The sequence below is a fragment of the Passer montanus genome, unplaced genomic scaffold (assembly GCF_014805655.1).
Source record: "Passer montanus isolate IOZ18808 unplaced genomic scaffold, ASM1480565v1 scaffold98, whole genome shotgun sequence".
NCBI classification, from domain to species: domain Eukaryota; kingdom Metazoa; phylum Chordata; class Aves; order Passeriformes; family Passeridae; genus Passer; species Passer montanus.
In genome coordinates, this window is record NW_024375256.1 from 308,304 (window position 1) to 332,068 (window position 23,765).

The 23,765-nt window shown below is 51.4% G+C and overlaps 1 protein-coding gene across 5 annotated transcripts in view; it reads right to left on the bottom strand.

Moving 5' to 3' along the window:
* Positions 1-4,681: 4,681 nt before the first annotated feature.
* ZFHX3 (zinc finger homeobox 3) overlaps positions 4,682-23,765 on the bottom strand; it is a 382,420-nt gene continuing 363,336 nt past the window's right edge. For all 5 annotated transcript variants that reach the window (XM_039696465.1, XM_039696467.1, XM_039696469.1 and 2 more), the window contains 3 exons: positions 18,172-18,277; positions 12,236-17,683; positions 4,682-9,557 (listed from right to left, as the gene is read on the bottom strand). In XM_039696465.1, coding sequence (XP_039552399.1) covers positions 7,984-9,557; positions 12,236-17,683; positions 18,172-18,277 — 7,128 coding nt within the window. In that variant the 3' untranslated portion in view covers positions 4,682-7,983. The remainder of the gene's footprint in view (positions 9,558-12,235; positions 17,684-18,171; positions 18,278-23,765) is intronic.

Here is a 23,765-nt window from a genome sequence, read left to right on the forward strand (position 1 = left end):
ATGGCTGGCGCTTTTGTTCTGCAGTGGCTGCCTGGCTGTGATGGGCAGGAAGCCGCAGTCTCCCTTTGTTCCACGGCCTTATTCAGCAATTTAGATCCATCATAAAAATCAAATATGCATGTTGCAATCGCCTTGCGTAAAACAGCTTCAATTTTCGCCTTTCTTTAATTGAACTCCATGGGAGAAAGAGGCAGGGCTGGGGAGCAAGGGGCAGCAGGAGAAGCGCTTTGTGTTTTTGTTCAGCGGGCTGTGAAAATGGGTAGTAATGAAAATACAGAATTTTTATCTTTGCCTCATTATTTAAAAAAAAAAAAAGGACAGAAATCCTTGATAAGGCCTCGCTGGTAGAGGACAGTAGGGAAGCAGCCTTCTTTTCCCTGCGTTGTGGGGATGACAGGCTCAGCGGCGCTGGGGGATAAGGGATGGCCCTCAGCCTCGTGGAAGGGACTGCTGATACAGCTGGCAGCTCCGTGCTGCATAACACACCGCGGCTTTGCTGCTTTCATCCTTCCAGAATGCCAAGGCGCTCTTGTGTTGCTGAGAGCAAACAAGCATCCTTACACATTTGCTGGGTCCCCGGCGCTGGGTGAGCGCTGAGCCCGTCCTGGAGGGGCCGGGCAGGCTGCAGAGAAGTGCTGGAGTTGTTTTCCCTCCGCTGACTCCAGAGCCTCCCCACAGCCCCACGGCGGGAGAGGGTGACTGCCAGGAACAGAGCCAGAGCCCGGCTTTGGAGCGTGCTGGCAGGAGAGTGTGCTCGCAGGTTTGTGCCTCCACCTCTCTGAGATGGGGAGATCCTGGGAGCAATTCCTGCCAGCAGAGCATGGGGAGCTGCCTTGCCTTGTGCTGTCCCAGCAGGAAGGTCCTGAAGTGGTCAGGGGAACCCGCTGGTGTGTGCCACAGACCTTTCTGTGCCACAGTGAACCTGCCCTGGCCTAGAGGACCTTTGCAGGTGTCCTCCCAGGAGTTGTCTGCCTGCCTAGAGCCAAGTCCCAGCCTCACAAAGCCCGGCAAGAATGGCACAAGGCAAGCCATGATCCGAGTGCTGTGTTTGTGCCCTGACCCCGGGCACAGGGGGGACCCTTCCAGCTCCCTGGGGCCGAAGGACACATGCAGGGCTGGCGTGGCCCGTGTCCCTCTCCCCCGCCGTGAGCGCTGATCGTGGTGCTGCTGGAGCCGCGGGGACGGGATGTCACACAACCAACACCGAATTGCTGCTTAAAAAAGAGCTGTCACTGCTCTGCCAAAACACTGAGCATTCCCCACACACATCAGCCTGACTGGGGGGTGAAAAGAGGCTTTGCCTTCTCTGTGCCCCGACGATAATCTTCTGACAATTCTGATGCGGCAGCGGCTTCCTCACCCTCCCAGTGTGCCCAGCTCTGTGCCCCGGCTGCGCTGGGGGCCAACCCCACTGACCCATGCTGCAGCCACAGGCTGTGCTGGGTGCACCAGCACAGGGGAGGCTGGAAGCACTGGGACAGGAGGGTGTGGGCACTGTGCACATGCACGTGTGTGCATGTGTGTGCAGGTGTTCGCATGTGCATGCCTCTGTGTGTGGTGTGTCCCCAGCCTGGCCAGCAGTGATTTGGCTGAGCACCCCCTCCCCCATCTGAGAAAAGACCCTTTTTTGCTGTGACAATTCAATATAATTGAAAGTTTGCTTAGGAAAGAGAGTCTTTTTAACAGAACATGCTCACAGCTGAATCGATATGAATTATACGGCAGAGAAGATGCCTAGGGTATTAAAACATTAATTAAGTAACATCATGCTCCCATCTAACCAAGAGCACAATACCATTTATAGGTACCGCTGTCTGCTCTCTGGGGCAGTGTGAAGTCTCTCCTCTGTCACCGCAGAGGCTGTGGGAGACCTGGAGATCCTTTGGCTGTGGCTCCTTCCCAGCTCAGGCAGACGCCATCCCTCGGGATGGGGCAGCGGGCACAGCCAGGTGTCCCCTGCCCTGTGGCCCTGTGTGGAAGGGGCCCTGTGACTGCATGGCTGTCTCTTGTTTCTGTGTTGCTGCGGCCCCACTGCCACCTGTGCCCTGCTGGTGGCTTGGGGTGACAGCTGGGTCCTGCTGGGGACAAGCCACCAGAGCCAGCCCCGCTCAGCCTGGCCAAGGGGTCGTGGCTTTGACTTGTGGAAGGTGCCAGCAGCGCAGCACTGACCTGCCCGGGGAGCCGAGCGGTGGCTGTGCCCAGGCAGCAGCGGCTGGATTAGCTCGCATCAGCCCGGGGACTAACACACTGATTCCGCAAAACACCAAAATAGAAAGTCATTGGAGTGAAATCAGTGTCTTCACCACATCCCCTCTGGCAGAGCGTTAATTAAAATGACTCTCTAGTGCTTTAGATCATCAGGTGTACCTTGTTAACGAGCTTGGAACAGAGAACCAGCTCCACACTGGCGTTTAAGCACTCATGGAGTTAACCCTTCCCCACTGCTGGCTCAGCCTGGCCTGGTGGCCCTTTGCAGCACACCCAGCTGTGCTGGGGACATCTCGGCAGCCTTCCAGTGTCCTTCAGCCCAGGCTGGGCACGGGGCCCTGCCGGGCCAGCGGGGCCTGGCACAGGGGTGGTGTCACTGCAGCGGTGCCTGGGAGGAGCTCCCGGGGGTCTGCCGGGCCCCTGCAGCTGGAAATGCAGCTGCAAACCCCTCGGCCAGGCACGTCCTGCTATGGCTCTATAAATATGCATTTTCTGGCCTGTAAGAGTGCACTAGTGAGAGGTGAATCTCTTTGAGATGATGGCAATGAAAGGTCATTAAAAATCACTCCCAGCCTTCTCTTACCAGAATCACAGCATGGAAAAACCTCTTTATTCCTGTCAGAGGTTTGCACAATTCCCATGGATGGGCTGCTCTGTGCAGGATGCTGCGCAGACGTTTTTAGTTTGCAGCTTGTGCAGCTACTCGAGGCCATTTACACCTTCCTGAACATAACGAGGCACTTCCTCAAGCGTGGCTGTTTTACAGTGGAATTCAACCCAAGAATAAATAGCAATGTTATATAATAAACTTACAAAGCGGCTGGCCTAGGAACAGGAGAGATGTTAATGCAGCGCAGTGCAAACAGCAGCAGGAGGAGGGTCACATTGGCGACCCTGTCACTGCCGCAGTCCTGCCTGCCTGTTAAAAAGGCAGGATGGAGTTTTTCTATTAATAAAACCCCAGCCAGCTGAGAGACAATCCAGATCCTCATCTGTTTAGGCTCATGCCAGAGGAACAGTGCCCAAGCCAGGGACAGGACCGGGCAGCCTGGCCAGAGGAGGGTTTTAGGAGTCCTGAGCTGCAGTGAGTCCAGGTGCATTTGGCCTCACCACCTGGGTGCCCATGGGCAGGGGGTCGCCTTTGGAAGCTGCTCCTGGGGCAGGGCTGGGGCAGCTACGCCACAGCATCCGGAATCACGGGGACCTTGGTGACTTTGACACACTTCACTTTGTAACTGAGGGCTGTGGAGCCCAGGTCAGTCAGTGTGAAGGTTAACCAAGGAATGCTCCACACCCCTGGGAGTTGTCGGATTTCCTCCCTGTGCCCTCTGCTCCGCTGGAGACCACAGAGCTCGGCCCTTCTCCCGTGGAGGGGGAGGAAGCCCCTCGCTGTCCTGGCAACTGCACCAAGGACACCCATACTGGCAGATGCTTGCCCCACCTGCAGTGGTGGGTGTAAATTATTTATCACTGTAGTTATAAATTAGAGATGAGCTGTGGCCCCTGTGACTCCTTTTGGATGTGGTCCCTGGTAGCGGATTTCAAGCCTTTTCTGCTGCAAGGGGCAATTTTTGGCAAGAGAATTGTGTACACTCAGCAGTTCCTCTGGGCTCCCTCCCTGCTGCACAGGGAGTGCAATGAGCTGCCACTTACCTACTTACCTGCATCTTCTTTAGATTTAGCAGCACAAACAGATGTGATTTTTTTAGTTCGCAGGCTTCAGGACGGACCATCAAGGCATTGCACTTTCCCTTGAACCATTCACTACAGAACCATGCCCAAAATCCTTCTGCAGTCATTTAATAAAATCGAATGCACTTCTTATGTCCTTTCCACACACAGAGCATCCCAAAGCTGCAGTACGGACGGCGCTGCTCGGCTCACCGCTCCCACTGGCAGGGAGTTCACAGCATCGGCGCAGGCACGGGGCCCCACGGGAGGGACGGGAGGCGCGTGGGCGCCCAGCGGGGCGCGAGGACACGGGTGGGGCACGTGGCTCTGCGGCAGCGCCCGCCTGCCACGGGCACGCGTGTGCCCTGCGGAGCCACGCCACGCCATGCCACGCGGCACAGTCCCACCCAGCACGGACCCAGCACCGCACACGCGGGACATTGAGACTAGAGCTTTTGCTCATTTTTTTTTAATGTATCACAATGAGCAGGAAACATACGTGATGAAATAGTTCCAAAGGAGTATATTCAATTACCATCTACAGTCAACTCAACTATGACAACAAAGTCTTTTGTGACAAGTTTTTTAAAGTTTTGAAAGTTCCACGTGGTTTGTTTCTGTCAGTCTCATGTATTTTGGTACAGTTCGAGATCAGCATTGTTACAGTAACAAAAAAGCTAACAAGACTACAGTATAGAAAAACACCAAGAACATCATTTTTGGTTTCACTTGCTCTAGTTTTTGTACATTGCAAAGGCTGTTCATAACCCTCTTCACCTCATTTATGCTTTCTGTTCTACCGAAACTCGCCCCCCCCCCAAATAAAAACAAAAAAATAGTCAAAGTTTTGTTTCACAGTGGGCAGTATCAGCGCCAACCAACCAACCAACCAACAATAAAGCGACCGACCGACCAACCGACCAACCAACCCAACTTCTGCTTCTATTTAAAAGCTTTTATTTTTATTTTTTTTAAAGCAAAATATATTTTGGTGAGCGTGCTGGCTGTGTCCACCCACCTTGTCCCCTACCAGCCCCAGGTGGCCCCGCACACCCCTGATGCTTCTCTTTATTTTTCTCAATTGTATGAAACTTTGGCCATCTTCACCACTTAAAAAAGCTTTTTATTAAAAATAAAACAGAAACCCGCTTAATGCTAAGTCTGAAGTGTTTTCCCCGTGCCCGGCCTGGCCCTGCTCTGCCGCTTGCTGGAAAGCCGCGCGCGGGCCGGGGCGGCGCGAGGCCGGCACTGGGGCCCCGCGCAGCCCACTGCAAGAGGAGGAGGAGGAGGCAACCTCGCACGGAAAGAGTCTCTAGAAACATTTAGAAAAAATACAAGGAAATGAATTTATAAAACCTTTTAGTGGGTGGGAAGGAGGAGGGGGAAGGAGGAGAGAGAAATTGCACTATGACCAAGCAATATAATTAAAAAAACGAAACAAAACAAGACATAAGAAAAGGATTTCCAAAAGAGACCTTGCAGAATTGGACAGATAAAGCTTGTGTTAAACTGGGAACTGGCATCACAGAGAGAATCCAAAACAAAACAAAACAAAAAAATTTCTATATGATACAGACAGAGTAACATACAACAGTTAAATGGCAAAAAATATATATATATATATTTCATAGAATTACATACAAGATAAAATAATGGAAAAAAAAACCTGTACAACTTTAGAATTTAAAAAATGTTCATCTCAAACACAGGGAGAAATACAAGAACTTCTGTTAAAGAAAACAGTTTGTTAAAACAGCAAACGCTCCATGGGTACGTGGTTCTGTTTTTGACACCTTATGCTACAGCTGGGTCCCGGGAGGAACATCCGGTAGTTCGCGCTTTAGTATCAACTACTTAAAAAACAATTAAAAAAGGAATTTGCACTGTGCATTAGCCTAGTCAGAAATATGTACAACAGTTCAGGATCTAGTCTTTCGTCAAACTAAAACCAAAACTCCATAAAAATATAAGTGTCCCGCTAGAAACCGAACCCGCACTCCGATGCTCCAGTCTCTCACGGAGGTGGCGAGTGGCTTCGGCCCGGGGAGAGCAGCCGGAGGCGGCGGGAGGGAGGAACCTGCGTTCACAGTCTTCGAAGTTCCCTTTTGAAGCAGGAGGAGGATGACGATGGTGGGCAGAAGGCTCTCGTGCTTTCGGGCAGAGGAAACATGGTGGAAAGAGGTTGTTTCTGTTGGCATTTGGTTATGGAAGGGAACAGCAAAGTATCTACGTCTCCAAAAATCTACATTTTAGCAGCATCAAGTTTTCCTTTCAAAGTCTGGGCCAGTTGAGGTGCGTGCGGGCTGGGGGGCCGGGGGGCTCCGGGCCCCCCTGAGCCTGGCACCCGGTGCTGCCACTGAGAGATCTTGGAAAGAGAAACCTGCCTGGGGTGCACTGGGTGCTCACTAAGAGTTGTCTCTCTGCTTGCAGAAGAAGCACAGATAACAACCTCGGTATGTTTTTTTATTCTTTATTTAAACTTAGACTTGTTTGTTTAAATCAGAAACAAATTCTCAAGTAAAAAGAATCCTTTTTGCTCATTCTGCACCAGTGGTGAAGGGTATGTCTTTGGATTTTATTTAAAGCATGAATTTTCTTTAGAGAAAAAAATGTAACAAAACCTTTTTTTTTTTTTTTTTTCCAAAAGAAGGAACAGAGTGCAGCCTAATTACACAAACAGAACCAATGCTCAGAGGTCAGGAACAGAGTCTTTGAAGCATTTACAAAATGAGTAAAGGAATAGGGGAAGAAAAAGAGAAGAAAACAAGAGAAATGGAAAATAAGAATAAAATAAGTGCACAAGGGTAACAGACATAGGTAAATCGCATGTATATGCCTTAAAAAGTTTCAAACCCCCAACAAAAAATATTCTGCAAGGGATCCTACTGACCCCCAAAACCCTTTGAACTTCTTTCTTTAGTTTTTATAAAATAATTATGCAACCACCCTCTAAGAAATGAAGGTAGCAACCATAAGTGGAAGATTACAGGATGGGGACGGGGATAAAGGTACAAAGGGGAGAAAAGCTCAGGCGAGTCGATGGATCGCAATCTATCTGTCTAGGAATGAACAAGACAACATCAAATGAGAAGCCGTCAGCTGGACCATACAAAAGCTAAATGTACACAAAAGGGTTTTTTCTTTTAAATCTACCATACTGCTTCAGTTCATTTCCAATGCAACAATCTACTCAACACCAAAAATGGTCATATCTATCATAAATACAGAAAGTCAGTTGTTTTAAAACTTATTTTTTTAAGCTCCAAGTCCTCAACACTCTTTGTGTGGGTTTTTTTTTTTTCTTCTGAAAAGTGGGAGTGCTTAACTTTTCCCCTTGGAATTGGCTTCAGCAGAAAAAGCTACCCTTAAAATCCCCGAAAAGCTAAAGCAGTTCACATTGTTTTTCTCTTGAATACTTTCTGCCCATTTTAAATTAACAAAAAACCCCCCCAAAAACCAAAAAAACAACAACAACAAAAAAATCCTTTTCTGGAACAAAACCAAACCAAAACAAAACCCCCAAAACAAACGAAAGAAATTATATATATATGTATATATATATATATATATATATATAAAACAATGATTCTGAAAACAGAACAAAGTGTGAGCGATTGACCTGAGAATAAAAAGACATTACATTTCTTTTTTCTTTTAGCAAGCCATTGGTATCTGAATGCTAAGATAGCAAGAAATTTAAAACTGTCTCCAGGTGGGCTGCTTTCCCATACAGCGCTGCCGGGCTCTGCTGTGCTATCGAGGGGGATCAGACGGGCAATGTACAGGGGTGCGAGCTCCGCAGGCGCCAGGAGGCAGCACGGCCTTCGTCTCCCAGACCAACAGTACCTTCCAGAGGACAAATGTAACAGATTTTTTTTTTCTTTTTTTTTTTTAAGTTTTATTTTATTAAAAGGAAAGGAAAAAAGAAATGTAAAACCCACCGGCATCGTTATATGGGAAAACAACCCACGCTTTTTCTTTTTTTCTTTTTTCTTTTTTTTTTTTTGGTTAGAAGCTTTGGAATTGCAGTTAGTCTATTTTTGAAATTGGTTTGTTATTAACTTTTTTTTATTTAAATTCATTTTCATTGTTCATCTTCAAAGCTTACAATCTGAAGGTGTCCATTCCTATGCTAGCTAGACCACTGTCCTTAGGGCAGCCGGGGTCCTGGGGCCCCTCCGCCGGGCTCGCCGGTCCATCTGACTTTTGGCTAAGATCCGTGTCAGACTCCTCCGAATAGTCGTCTGTTGGCATCGAGGGCTGAACCCCTGAGGTGCTGCATGAACTTGAGGTAACCGTTGAAGATGAGGAGAGAGGAGGGAAGGGCGGCGGCGGCGGCTGCCCTGGCGGGGCGCGGGGGGCGGCCGGGGGCCAGGGCTTTCTGGAGGCGTGGGGGGAAGCCGGGGGGGGCCGGGGGGGCGGGGGGCTGTCGTTTGAGTGAGCGGCCGACTGCGAGGTAGATGCGGTGCTGGGGTCGGGGGGGCAGGCAGAGTGAGGTAATAGACTGGGGTGCTCTTTGGCGTTTCTTGCTGCTCTTGTGATTGTTCGATGTTTGTGCGGGGCTGACTCGAGATGCTGACTGAGGGCTTCGTCCCCACACACCGTGCTCTCGCACGCCACGCACTGGTACGAGCCGCTGCCCTGGCCGCTGCCCGTGGGCACGTGAAGCACCATCTCATGCAGGTTCGCCACAGACTGGCCGAAGAAGCAGAGGGACTTCAGGTGGTCGCTGGCCGCCTCCTGGTCGCCGAAGCACGCCTGGCACTTGCGGCAGACCAGCTTGTACTGCACCTTTGGGACAATGAAAGGGTCGCAGAGCGAGTCCGCGCCCTTGCCTTCTGCTTCAGGCTCTTCTTGGGGTTTGGGCAGGAGGGGGGACACCTCGCGGGGTGCGTTCTTCTGCTCTTCTTGCTTGGGGGGTTCTTTGGCAGGGTCTTTGTCCGGGGTGGCAGCCCCCGTGGGGACGGGGGTTTGGCTTCCTTTGGGCTGCTGCGGTTTCTGCTGCTGCTGCTGCTGCTGCTGCTGCTGTTGCTGCTGCTGTCGCTGCTGCTGCTGCAATGCCTCCTGCAGACTCTGCTGGTATTGCTGGTACTGCTGCAGCAGTGAGCCAGGAGACAGCCCCAGCAGCGCCTGTGACAGTGCAGGGCTGTAGGGGAAGAGCCCCTCCATCCCATACATGGGCTGCAGGTACCCGCTCTGCAGGGCGCCAGGGATCTGTGGGGCGTAGTAGGGGGAAAAGCCGGGGACGAAGTAAGGAAGGAACTGGCTCGTCAGCAAGGTGGTGGGGTCCGAATTGAGGGCGGCCTGCAGCGCCTGGAGCTGGGCAGGCTCCACCGCGTACTCCATGGTGGGCAGCGGGGCCGCCAGGGTGCCTGCTGGTGCCTCCCCCTTTTCCTTCTTGGGCCCTGGCAGGGTGTCCCCCTTCCCCTTGGGTGCCTTCTCCTTCTCTTTTGCCTTCTCGTTCTCCTTCTCCTTGCGCTGGGCGGGGGCTGGCTGCTGCGGCTGCGGGGTCGTGGCTGGCGGCTGCTGCGGGGCCACGGCCGCCGTGGCTTGTGCTGGGGTGGGTGAGCTCAGTGCGGCCGGGGGCTGTTTATTTGGTAATCCAGAGGTGGGGAGGCCGGGTGAAGGGACGCTTGTGCTGGGCAGGCCCATCAGGTTGGGTTTGGGAGAAGTTAAAGCTGCAAGAGGAAGAGAGAAAGGTGAAAAGTCACGTTTGTGCTGGGCGGGCAAAAAGCATGAGGGTGACTGCAGTCCACCCCACAACCTGTACCCTCCATCTCTTCTGTATGAGGACAGCCACCAGCCTGAGCTGATGTGTTGCTGCAGCACAGGTCAGAGAGCCCATGCCTGCTGCTGCTCCCTCTGGAAAACAGCTCCTGTCCCACCCCACAGGCCCTCCATGGTGGGGACAGGCCCCTGAGCCCCCACTGCCTTGGCCGCACTGCCCAGAGGCACTGACCGCCTGATGGGTGAGGGGGACACCCACCAGCACCCAGGGTGCCCAGCACAGCTGATGTTGTCCTGACTCCTCTGAAATTCCCAAATGACTGACACTTGTGTCAGCATCCTTGGGCCAAAGGACTCCAGCAGCAGGATGGTGCTAGGCCAAAGGGTGAGAACGCTCAACACTGCCCATCTTGTAGAGATCTTCACAGATTGGGAAGCCCCAGTCATGACAACTGGAGACTGAACAGGCTAAACCTAATTTATTTTGTCCTTATTAAGCTGATATTCATGAATCCACCAACCTTTGAAGCAACTCCTTCCTTCCTTCCTTCCTTCCTTCCTTCCTTCCTTCCTTCCTTCCTTCCTTCCTTCCTTTCAGCTTCTGAGCAATTCCAGAGTTTATGTGGTGTTCAGACATCTCTCCTGGGCATAAGCATTGTGTTTTGGGTGGAATTAGAACTGTAGTGATGCTTCCTCATTAAGGAGATAGATTAATGGTGGAATGTGAAGCTTGTCCTTCTTCCTGACAGGAAGAATAGCCTCTAACAGCACTGTCCCTGGTGCCAATTTCTGCTCTTACAGTGGCTGGGAGCAAGAGGAGTGTGGCTCCTGGAGTCACCTCCATTAGTCATGGCTGCTGCAGCTGGCAAATATGCTCCTGAAGAGGAACATTTTGCTTGGCAACTCCCGTGATGCCATTTGAGGAAAAAAACCCCAAAATAAAGCTCCAGTATCCTGCTGGCTCAGCCCTGTACATCCCCCATCTCCTGAGCAGGAACCTGCTGTAAAACCCACGAGCAAAACCCGACCAGTCTGTAACAAACCTGAGTCCCACCGCCGCGGCAGGGGCTGCTCAGAGCCAGCAGGGCAGGAACACTGGGACCAGCCAGGGAGGCTTGGTGACTTATTTTACATTGTACTGCCAAGGAGCTGCAGGAGGGCTGCAAGGAGGGTGGCTGCAGCTGGGAGGGTTCAGCCATGGCTGACCCAAACCCTTCTGAAACCTGTGTCTGCTCCTGATGGGGTGCTGGGACAAGAAGGATTTGTGACGACAGGACAGGTATGGAATGAGGCTCCATGCAGTGGCCCTGGAGATCTCGGATAAGGGCATGCTATATGTGGACACCACTGAAATGGATGTTTCCCAGCTGAACATCCCTGAGAGGTTCAAGTGAAGGAGCAGGAGGCAATTCACAGTGTTCCTGGATGCATGGCCTTATCTGCTCTGACAGGCCCGGAGCTGCCGTGGCCTGACCTTTGGAGCTTTATCTAAAGGCCACAAACAGACTGTTTGACTTTCTAAACAGTTCAGTCCTGTCTAGGCAGTCACTGACAGCATTTAAGATTCATCAGATGCAGTCCCATCTCCCCAGGACACATCCTGGGCTTTGGAGAAAAACAAAAGCAACAATATGGACTGAAGTGCAAAAAAGTAATTTTAGTTTTTGTTATAAACTTGGGGCACTAAGCAAACAGTGCAGCAGAGCAACCTCTGACAGGGTGATGATATGATTTGCCAAAGAGATGCTTCTGGCCGAGTGCTCTGAAACAAGATCTGTGGTGAGAAGGGTGACATGGAAAACCCCTCGCATGTGCAGGGGCCCTTCAGACACATAATGAAACAAGGCCTTTGGATCACACTTTTTAGGTCACTGCGGTCATTGAGCTGCACTTTCCACTGCCAGTGTTTGCTACATCGCTTAGACTTTCCATCTCTCCACGAGGTACAAAGGAAAGGAGCATTCTCAAAAGATGAAGTCCAGTATCTGACATTAGGCCACCCAAAGGATTATGACAAATTTCATTTTTATGCAGCATTGTTAAGAAAAATCTTATTTTAATAAAAACTAGATTTGTCCCACAACTACACCATTTTTTGTTGAGGATTTTGTGCTTTCAGGTCATACCCAGCCATTACTCAAAACTGATCCTCAGCTGCATTGGGATCTGTCCCAGAGGTCACCTCAAGGACACATAAAGATGCTCTGGGCATCTGTCACCAGTGCTACCACGCACACCACACCTTCCCCTAGAAACAGTTTGGATTTTTGAATGCTTGGGATGGCACCACATAAACTGAACGTCAAAAGGAATAATGAACAGAGTATTCAGCACATTAGTGTTTCTGTTCCGTTGGATAAATCTTCTATATTCCACTTCCTCTAAGGAGCTTCAGGATTTCTACACAGGGATATGCAACATGTCTAGATGTTTCTCTAGTTCAGACTTTGCTACAAAACTTCCTGAGTTCAGGAATTAGCTAAAATACCTACTGCTTTTTGCTGTAACGTCAACATGCTGAACTAACAGGCCAAGAGTCCTGTTATCAGTCATTCCCGAGGGAACAACTCCTTGTGCTAGGTATGTGCCCAGTGAAGGTGTGCCTAAGCAGGGTAACACCCGTACCCACCTGTGTTGGATGGAGTGAAGCCAGGTAAGGATGGGCTGTTGAGGCCTGGGAGCAAGACTGGAGGGATGCCCTGTAGCGCTGGGTACGCAGCAGGAAGGTTCAGAGCTTGCAGGGGCGTGTTGTCAAACATGCCTTGCTGTTGAGCTGCCAGACCAAGAACCTCGTTGGCTTTTTTGATTCGGTCCAGCTCCTGCTGAGCCATCAACTGACGTACAGTAGCTGGGTCAAAATACTCCTTTTCCTTATCCAACTGACTTCCAATGGTTTCTTTAACTTTGGAGATATGCTGTTGAGAGAAGATATGGTCACGTACAGACAGCCGAGCGCTGTACTTGATGCCACACAAAGTGCACTCTGTTTTGGGTCCCTCGTAACTTGTTTGGTTTATACCAAAATGCTTGGCCATGCTGAGTTTTGACTTCTTCTCTTTCGCCCTGGCATTCTGGAACCAGACCTGAACAACTCTCTTTGGCAGTCCAATGTCATTGCCCAGAACCTCACACTCCAGCATGGTTGGTGTCCTGTAGTCATTAAAGCACGACTTAAGAACCTTGAGCTGGAGATTAGTCATCTGAGTGCGAAAGCGTTTCTGCCCGGGCCGGTCCCCGCTTTCACCAGACTTGCTGGCTGAACCGCTGGCACCAGGGCTGGGCGAGCAGGGGTCTGCAAGGCTGGAGGTTTCACTGTAGTCCACGGTACCTTCATTGTCGTACTCTTTGCTGTAGAAGCTGGGAGCTGGGCTGACCAGGCCAGAAGACAGACGATCTTCATATTCAGACATTGCTATCATGGCTGCTTTAGTCAGACCTTCGCTGGGCCCTGATGTGGATTTGGTTTCGGTTGCAATCCCTGTTGCACTATCGTTGTCTGCGTTCCCTTCGTCTCCTGTGGTAGTGTCTGTGATTGCAGTATTGACGGAAGAGCAGTCATCGTTGTCCAGCTTTGTCTGGTCAAAGTTCAGATTGACTGAGGACATGGAGGGACTCTCAAAGTCTTCAACCCCTTCCACCTTAATGGAAGATGGACTCAGCAGGGTTCTAGGTGACAGTTCCATACTCTTGTTCACTGGGGAGAGGGGAACGCTCTGTCCGTCGCTGCTGGTTGGTGGCATGTGGGAGAAGCTGGCTCCATCAAAGATGTCTCCTTTCATCTGGAGCCCCCCGTCGCAGTCTAGAAGCATAGCAGACAGCGTCAGGTTGTACCCAGCTCGCTTGGCCTCGTGCCAGTGACGGGACCGGATGTGAGCTTCCAGAGCTGTCTTTGCTTTAAAGAGAGCTCGGCAAAAGGGACACCGTCTGTGGGCTTGGGCAGGCCCCACAGCTCTGAACTGCCCCTTCCTCTCTCGTGCACGGGTGTTCTGGAACCAAACCTGTACCACGCGCTTCTTCAAGCCCACTTCATGTGCAATGTGATCCAGCATCTTCCGTGTGGGGTTGGAGTCCAGCAAGTACTTCTGGTACAGGATTTCCAGCTGCTCAGGGGTAATGGTTGTCCTTAGACGCTTATCCCTTTGCGGTTCTTCTCCCCCAGTCCCACTGTCATTCTCTCCAGGGCTTGCACTGGCCTTTTCCTCCAGCTTTCTCTTCAGCGTGTTCATAGTGGATGTTGGAGTCGATGGAGAGGTGGCTGAGCTTGCTGGAATCTGTGGTAATGTTCCAGACAGCAGCTGGCTTGCCAGTAGTGGATTACTGGGATCAAAAAGCATGAATGGCATATCCAGTGTTCTGTCCAGGAATGGGGGGTGGATAAACTGGTTCTGTGCACTCAGGAAATGCAGCTGCTGATGCTCTTGCCAATGCTCAAAGGAAGGAAATGCCAGTTTACACTGGTCACACTGGTATGGGATTAGCTGAGGAGGTAGGTTTGCCAGCTGCTGAGGGGTGGATGTGTGAATGGGTTTGAGGGAGAGGTGTGAGAGCTGAGATGGACTCGGACTTGACTGTGACAAGGAGCACTGAGGGGGTTGAGGAGGAGGTGGCTGTTGCAGCGAAGAGGGGGAGGATAACTGTGAAATCTTTTGGTGTGCTGAACTTGTCTTTTGTTCTCCTTGGTCCTGTTGCTGCTGAGGCTCTTGCTTTGGTTGCACTTGCTTCTCTTGGGTTTGGTTTTGCTGTGTACTTGGAGGTTCAGACTGCTTTGGTTTCTCATCTGTAGCTTCTGCTTTAGAACTAAAGGTGGAGGAATCGTCTGCCTCTGCCGTGAGCTGCAGAAGAGCTGAAGAGGTCGCATTGGCTGAAGATGTAGGTGTGCTGTAAGCTTGTGAGGGCATCGGGGTGCTGCAGGAGGAACTGGTTGGAGTCAAGAGCTCTATTGCATCCATAGAGTCTTCATTCTGGCTATCATCTTGTCCATCCTCATCCTCATCTTTGTAACAAAGCTTCTTCTGGTGTTTAATGAGATCAAAAATGCGCTGAAAGACCAGACTGCACTTTTTGCACTGGTAGTTCAAGTTGCTTGTTCTAATGTACCTGTCATTTGTGAGCTCCCGTCGCTCCCCGTCTTTGCCTTCTCCCTGATTCTCATAGTTTTTCCTAGCTTTCTGACGGGCATTCTGAAACCACACCACTATAACACGTGTTGGGAGGTTCAGGAGGTTAGAAAGCTGCTCAAATTCATCATCCTTTGGGTAAGCATTGGCATCAAAGAAGTCTTGTAGGACTCTGAGCTGGTAGTCAGTAAAACGTGTTCGAGAGGACCGCTTGCTTCCCCAGTACTCCTGCTTTTGAGGCTCTGGAGAAGGAGGCCGCGAGTCTATCTTCAGCTCTTCCAGACTGGTAATGGGAGGGTTGCTGAAGTTGTATGGGGAGTCCTTGTTGCGTTGGCGCTCCTTGAACAGGGTGTTTCTGAACCAGTGCTTGATCACTTTCTGGGGCAATCCAGATTTGTCTGCCATCTCTTTGATCTGTTCCTCACTTGGGGAATTGTTAATGTCAAAATACTGCCGAAGGACTCTGAGCTGGTCATCGGTGATCCGCGTGCGTGGCCTCTTGTTCTGCTGCTGCTGGAGAAGGCTGGGGTTGAGCTGATGCTGGTACAACTGGGCCAAGTCGGCGGGCAGGGGGTCTACAGGGCCCAGCTGAGGCGGCAACTGTGCTGGCAATGTCTGCAGGGGCATGGTTTGCATCATGAGTGGTGAGAAGATGGGCAGCTCCATAGGCATGGAGAGCTGGGTGAGCGGCACAGAGGGCTGGGCTGGTGCGATGGTGGGAGAGGTGATGGGTGGGGCAGAAGTGGGGATGGCAGGAGCAGCAGCAGGCTGGGGAGGGGCTGGAGGCAGCGGCGGGGGCGGCGGCGGCGGCGGGGGCGGCTCTGGGGTCTGCGGCCGCAGCGGGTACAGCTTGTCGTAGTGTTCTCTGTACTGTTTGGCAAATCTCTCTAACTGCTTAAAGGGAAAGTAATGTTGGTGAACGTGCTCTTGGTGGCTCTTCAGGATGAGGATGTTTGAGAAGAACTTGCCGCACGTGTCGCACTCCAGCTTTTCCAAGTTCTCACCTTGCTCTGTCTTCCCATTTTTCTTCTGCCCTTTTTGCTTGTTCTCGTTGTACTGAATGACGAGCTCAAAGCCAAAGTTTTCCAGCAAGGCTTTGGTGGCGTTGCCCCTCGCGTCAGAAGCAATCCGTGGAGGCAGTATGGAGGGCTCTGAACTGCTGCCTGGCACAAAGTCCTTCTTCTCTTTGGGCTTTAAGTTATCAGGAAGAGACTCCTTCAGTGTTATGTTATTGTCTCCCCTCTCTGCGCTTTCCCTTTCCCGTGGGGTTTCTTTATCTTTCTCCTTCACTATAGATTTATTCTTCTTCTCTGGGTGCTGGCTCTGCTGTAGTAGGACGGAGTGGGGTTGGGACAAGGACAGCTGACCTTGCTGCTGCTGCAAGAGCTGTGGATGGCTCTGCTGAGGGAGCTGAACTTGTGCCTTCAGGTCCTCCAGCAAACTTGGACCCGTCCCAGTCAATGTCAGTGCACCACTGGTGACAGGCAAGCTGACTTCTGGATTGAGCTGAAACTCAGCACTGGGGATGTAGAATGGGAACAGAAGATGCTGCTGCTGCTGCAGCTGCAGAAGGGTCTCAGTGGTCATTGGAAAGTGCGGCAAAAGTGCTGGGTTGAAGAGCTGGGACTGCAGGAGAGCAGCTTGCTGCTGCAGCTCCTGCTGCAGGTGGGCCTGGACCTGTGCCTGTGCCAAGGTTTGAGCTTGTTGTTGCTGCTGCTGCTGCTGCTGCTGTTGCTGCTGCTGCTGCTGCTGCCTGGATGCAATCATGTCTGCCAGCTTCTTGCGGTTCACCTCTTTGGGCTCTGCAGAGGAGGAGATGTTAGTGCTTACAGCGTTACCCAAGGGAGGAATTCCCACACTGTCACTGGAGACCTGGTTGAGCAGGCTGGGAATGGGAGTGGTGCCTGAAGTGCTCGTGCTGGTGGTTGCAAAAGCATTGCTGTTGGTGGCACTGACAGGGCTCGGTGTGGACGAGCCCAGCGAGAGGCTGCTGCTGCTGCTGCTGTTGCCAGCCCCGTTGCTGCTGCCGCCGGCCGCCTCCAGCTTGGCTGCGCGAGCCTTGGTCTGGTGCAGGACAGACCTCATGTGGATCTCCAGAGTCGAGCTCTGGCTGTAGGCCACGTTGCAGGTGTTACACTTGAAAGGTTTGTTGTCTGGACTGCTGGTAGGCTCAGGCTGCCCAGTAGCAGACTCTTGGAGGGCTCGTTTCAGTTTATGCAGATGAGAAACGGAATTGTAATGTACCAGGAGAATGTTCTTCTGCGTGAAGGACTCCTTGCAGACTGTGCACTTGTATGGGCGAGATGGATCCAGAAATTTCTCCATAGTGAAGTTAGGGCCCTTCCTAAAGGGCAAGGCCCTTTTTGGTTCTGAGCCAGAGTCCTCTTGCACTGACCCTGAATCGCTGCCTGTTGGGCTCTGCTTATCTTCCAGGTCGCTCTCTTCTTCCTTATCTTCCTCGACTATTATTGTGTGGTCCTCGGCAAGTGAGGGGTCACCCATAGCAAGGAGGTCCCCATTGACCAAGAGACCACCGTAGAGCTGCTGAATGTCAGCCTCACTCAGCTCCAGGTGGCTGGTTTCCAGGTGCTTCTTCAGGGCCTGGAAGGTTCGGAAGCTGCGCTGGCAGAGGCAGCACATGGTGGCTGCCCGGATGACATGGTACTGGGAATGGAGCTGCAGCTTCTCGATGGTTTTGAAGGCCAGGCTGCACTGGTTGCAGCGGTACTTGTAGACGTGGCGGTCAGAGACCGGCAGCTGAGGCCGCTTGGCATGGACGTCGTTGAAGTGCGTCTGCAGGGCTGCTGAGCTCTTGAACACCTGGCTGCAGCCCTTCTTCCAGCACAGGAAGCCAGAGTCCTCCCGGGCAGCGCTCGGATCAGCTGGAGTGGGCTTGGGGTCTCCGCTGTGCTCTGCACTGTCTGATGACAAAAGGGTCTTCCCCACATCCTCAGAGGTCTCTGTGAAAACAGAGCAAACCCAAAAATTACACCAGCACACCAAGGCAGATCAACACTCCCTTTCAGTCCTGAATACTCTGTGATTTTTGATCTCCAACGACAAGTATTTCTAACATTTCTCCTCTATCTTCATTCATTTGTTTCAATACCAGCCCATTAACCTCATCATGGCCCATTGCATAAACCTACACAATTTACTTCCTTGCTCACTTTGAATATCTGGAAATTATTCACACACACATCCCTTAGTGCATTTATCACCTTCAATTCTCCCTTTCAAGCAAAAGCCATTCAGCCACCTCTGTCTTCACTGTTCCTTTTTGATGTTTCAAAAGCCTGTTTTCTAAAAAGAAGGCTCATCAAACTGAACATAGTATTTGAGTCTAGGTCCTATCAAAGAGAGGATTAACAGGAATGAAACTGGTCCCTGACCAGGTGATGGAGCTGGGGGACTGCTGGGACAGTGGATCTCATTGACCTGCACTCACCAGACTGTTTCCCCTCCCGCTCCTCTGTGCCTGAGTTCCCATCCTTCTCCGGAGCAGCTGCTGGAAGGAACATGCTGCTGGGCATCATCACCTCAGGGGTTGTCACCTAGACACAGGGGAAAGGACATAGGGAGAGAAAAAAAAAAAAAGAAAATATTTTAAACATCTCCAGTTGCAAAACTAGACATCAGTATTGTGAAGTCAGAGACATCATTTTTCCCAGCTCACTGAAGACTTCGTATTTATGAGACAAAGCTCAAATCAGTCAAAAGTGTTTCTACAGTTACATTCTGGACATAATTAGCAGTGCACACTTGAAGAATAATCTTATTATTAATATTTTTCCTTTATGTGGAATTCAGACTTTGATCACTGACAATGTTTTGTCATGGGCTGTGAAACTTCTTGTGCAACCAATTAGGTAGATAAGTTGAAAGGCCCACCTTAAGCTGCTGAAAACATAATAAGGCCCCTAATTAAATCATACCTAGTAAAGTACACTGTAATCTTGAACCAGGGAGCATTGCAGCACTGTTTTCAAAGTGTATCGATGCAGGGAAAGGAGGGGCATGAGAAAGAAAAGTACAAATAAGGAGAGAGGTGACAAAGGAAAGGATGAATAAGAAAAAGGACTAAAGAGAAAGCAAATTGTGAAATAAAAAGCTTTTGGTAACCCTTTCCTTGCTCTGACTGATGCATTCTCTTTGCTCCTCTTCAAGTATTTGGCTAGATCCTGCACCATCAAAACCAGTGCAGTGCTGGGACACCACTGCTTCTACAGAGCTGGACAATCTGCATGGGTCAGCTGGAGAGGGTCTTTGGAAGAGCCAAATGTGCACACTCATCCTGTTCTGAAAAACTATTTCTTTGGATATACCTGGTCACAAACCATCTCACCAGCAGCCTGCACATGGCTGGCATCAGATGCAGGACAATGAATGTCCTTTTGAACGTCTGGAGACAATGTCTCACACTGCTGGAACACTGCCTCACTGCACAGGGACAGACAGACCCACGTCACTGCCACCACCCCTGTGTTTCCCAGCACAGGGCTCCCAGTGCTGGTCAGTGCCTGTGGCAATCAAAGACTCCTCCACAGCCCTGAGCAGCTGCCCACCTTGCTGACACCCAGGGACGTTCCCCTTCCTCCAGGTGCTCCTGCTCCCAGCCTCCCACTGCTGGGAAGGTGAGGCAGAACTAAACACTCCCATTCGGGTCTAAGGCAAAACAAGCCTCTCCATCCTTCTGCTGGATATGGAGAGGACATCTGAACCCTGGATTTCAGGAGAGAATGTGTGTGGCTGCTGCATGCCATGTACCCGGCTTTCTGCACAGCCAAGGACCACAAGGCTCTGAGTGAACTGCAGGACATAGGAGCACACCTGTGGCGAAGCTGAAGCTCATAGAAAATCTCAGGATGAAATGGCAGCACAGAAGTGGCTGCAGAGCCGTGACCTGAGCCGTGAGGGATACAGAGCTCCCTCCCTTTCCTGGGCCAGCCACCACATGGCAGTGAGTGTCAGGGCCCACGGAGCAGCAGAGAAGGCCACTGACATATCCCAGGAGGGGAGCTGAATGCACCAAACTCATTCCACCTTCTACTCTAAATAGCAGCATCTGATGGCTGTGGGTGGTTGGTTGGTAGACGTGAAAGGTCACAGAGTAATTTCCAGTAGCTGGGCTTGGAGGAGGGGGATGAGCATGGATGCCGAGAAGGGGAGGCAAGAAGAAACCATCCCTCTCAGGTCTAGCAGCAGGAAGAGCCTGCTTTCCTAGGATCTTTAGGAATTATGAAAAATAAATCACGAGAAATTAAAAAAAAACCCCAACAGAGTAGAAAAAGAATAAAATTATCTAACACCTCAGCTGCACATCATTATAGAGCTGTGGCTTTTCATAGGCGTTACAGTACGGCAGCCGTCCCCACCACCACGCTCAGTACGACGGATCAGTAATTGTTTTCATACACTTTAATTAGAAAAACTCAGATGGCTATGAATAATAATGGAAAAGAGAGACTTTTGCACTTGAAAGGTTGAAGTCAATCAAGTGTGAATGACGGCAAAAAAGAAAAAAAAAAGACACCAATTCATCAGGCCTCTGTTGTCTCGCCGCGTCTTTAATCATAATTCCTGATTGGGATTCAAGAAGGCAGTAAGCAGCGGTTCTTTGTCTGCCTTCACCTTCCGTCAATTAACTCTCCCCGAAATATAATCATCAACCTCACATGCTCCTCTGCATCTTAATCTGGGGCTCCAAACCTGTAAGTCCTGCCCTATATGTGTTTAAGTAATTACCTTTATCTACCTGCATCTCCACAGCCACCATTCCTTCCCTTCCCTCTATCCTCCCTCCACCACAGGGGGGAAAAAAAAGGAAAAAAAGGAAAAAAAAAAAAGAAAAAGGAAGGAAAAAAAAAAAAGACTGTGGTGCATTAAATTGCTACAGGCACAAAATTCCCAAAGGCACACAGAAAAAAAGCTTGGAAAAAAGTGCAGGGAACTAGAAATTCTGGATATGGATGCAGAAACTGTGGTGGTGCAGCCGTGGGCTGGCCTTAGGGATCAAACCACTGGAAAGAAGGCACCGGTCAGCAACTGGACTCACTTTAGTCCTCTGGCTCCATTCAGGTGACTCCTGCCCCTTTCCTACACCACGAACCAGGGCAGGACCCTCTGTCCTTTCATCCCCATGGACCAGCCCTGAGCAGGTGGCAAAGATAGGAGTGCAAATCAGCTGCACATCCCAAATCACTCTGCACTGACACGGCATTCCAGACTGCCTTTTTTTAAGGGTTTGTCCTTCTGCAATGTCCGAGGACATCTCATGTCTCTGGACCTGCAGAATTTGCCTCACATGCTGAGGCTGCTTCTCGTATAACCCCAGCGTGGGGCATGATGGGGCAGGAAGGTGCAGCAGCCCACGGCTCCCTGGCAGGTGCGACAGGAGCATCTTGTACTGCAGATGTATTTCATGGCAGGAAGTGTTCCGTGATCGCAAGGAGCGTGTTCATCTGGAGCACAGCCGTGTTAGCGCGTGCGGCTGTCAAACGCTCTCCTCCTCCCTCTCACCTGCAGACACCTGGTGTGTCATCCTGGCATCCCTCCTCAGCTTGGCAATCCCTCCCCCTCCTCAGCTCCTGTCTACCCCTTTCAATGGCTCCAACACTCTTTCACAACAGCAACACGTCAGTCAGTGTGAGCCATTACTAAAACACAGCCCTCAGCTGTGAGTTCAACAAATGCGGTTTGTCTCCTCCCTTCCCTTCTCCTCTTCATCATCCCTGTTCTTTTCTGTCCAACACCAAACCCTACCCCTGTGTGGCTGCAGCTACCATCTCCTGGCCCACAAGTCACCAGCAAAGCTCACTGCAGCATGACACCTCTGTCTTGGTCAGCCCAGATCCAGCCCTGTGCCCAGCCTGAGCACCATCCCCTGCAGCTCCGACGGCTATGGTCCCTCTAAGTTCTCCTCTTGTTACCACACAGAAGGTCCTCAAAGGATGGAAAGTTGCTGGACAAGCCTCTCTGCTTCCAAGAACCCCACATTTGGGTGAAATTCAGACCCCTTCAGCAGATAAAATGTCTTTATGATGATGAGATCCATGGAGAGGCAGGTGCACTCCACTTGGTGGCCATTTCTATGGACACAGTGGCCCAGCAACAACTGTTACAGAGCATCTGAGGGCTGATGGGTCAGGTCTCCTGCCTCCCTGCCCCACCAGTATGCACACAGCCTGACACCCAGAAACCTGTCACTCCTCTGCAGAACAACCAGTGGGCCCACTCCTCACTGGTGACAACCTCCAGCAGTGACACGCAGGGCTCCAGCCACCAATGGATCTACTGGATTTTCAACAACCAGCTGCAGAGCCGCTTGTGTGTGGGGCTGGAGGCTCAGAGCCCAACACCCATCAATATAACACCCGCATATTGCTGACATGTCCAAACAACTACTCCTGGCTGGTGTGAGCAGCCAGCTCCTCTCACACCCCACCTGCCTGTGCTGATGTCCATGGGCACCAAACGAGGGGATGGTTCCCCTGAATATAGCCCAAAATGCTGAAATCATGTGGCTCTGAAAAGAAACCCTCTAGAAGAGGTCTGAGGAGATACATCACTGTCCCCATGTCTATGAAACCAGGGGAATTACAGACGGGAGGGAAGGTTCCCCACCAGACAAAGGAGGTAATTTCCATTACAAAGAGAGAGAGAGAGGGTGCTGGAGTGAAAAGCTTCATTAGACTCTGAGAGGCAAAGTGATGGCAGTATACCAAGGTCACTTCTAATTTAGACCATCTAATTGGCAAACATGGCTCCAAATGGCTATCATCTCACAGGGCTCAGAATTAATGAAGCCCGATTATTTTCATTACCTTCATCCGAGATGGAGAATGAGACACAGAGTGAGAGGGAAAGGGGGGAGAGGGAGGGGGCGAAAAGGAGGGAGAGAGAAAAATTGAGTGACAGCAGAAGGGAGAGAGCAATAAGAAAAGACAATGGGAAAGAGGGTAAAAATGTAAAGATAGCAGGAGGGGGAAGTGAGATGGTAGGGATGGGCAAGAATGACTCCTGGAGCCAGGGAGAAAATAAGAAGATGGAAAGAAGACTGGAACATTGGGAAGATGTTCCCTAAACTGAGGAAGAGAAAGCTGACAGCAGAGATGACGAGACAGAAGTGTGTAGAAGGATAAGGCTGGCTGCGGGAGGAGGGAGAGCTCCCACTCCCAGAGGCTCTTGGGAAGCCTCCTCTCTCTCTCCCAGCTCCAGCCTCACCCCACCACGGGCCCTGCCGGGCCAGGCAGGGGCTGTCATGGGAAAGGTGGAGCCTGGCCCTGCTCAGAGAGGCCGTGATGCCACAGAGAGGGAGAACCTGGCTATGTTCATCCACCAGCCCCACGAAGGGGAAGCTGCAGGAGATGGCAGGAGAGTGTGAGCCCCAGCCTCCGTCCCTGTGGGGCACAGCACGTGCTCTGCTCCTCAGGCAGCCCCGCCAGCCCCGGTCCCTGCGGCGGGGCCAGTGGGAGGACGGGGGTCCCATGGGACAGCCAGCCCGGCTGCTGCTGATGTGAAAAGGAGGGAGCACGACCAGGCAGCCTGGAGATGCCGAGCGGAGCAGGAGCCGTTCCCATGGCAACAGACATATTAGACACTGCAGGTTCCTGAACGGCGTCTGATAAGGTGTTATTAACTGGAGCCTCCTCCACGCCGAGCGCAGTCTGCGCCGAGAGGAGCTGGCTCTGTCACGGGGCTCGGCTCCAAAGCCGGGCGGATCTCCGCGAGAACCAGCCGAGGCAGGAGCCTCCCATGCTGCCGTGTTCCGCACAAACCACACTGATGTCTCAAAATATTGTCACAGAACACAAACAGACCCGCCTTCTTCACCCCGTGCTGAGACCTGGAGGAGGAGAGGCAACCCTCCCTAGGTGCCAAAGGGAAGGAAGGTGGGAAAACCAGGAACATGCAGGAGGATGAGCATCATGGCTGGGCCAGTCTCTGCCATCCTTGCAGAGCCCTGTGGCCCCACTCTAGCACAGCAGAGTGCTCACCCGAGGGAGCCTGACCTGCTCTGCAGAGTGTCCTGAGCTCCTTCCA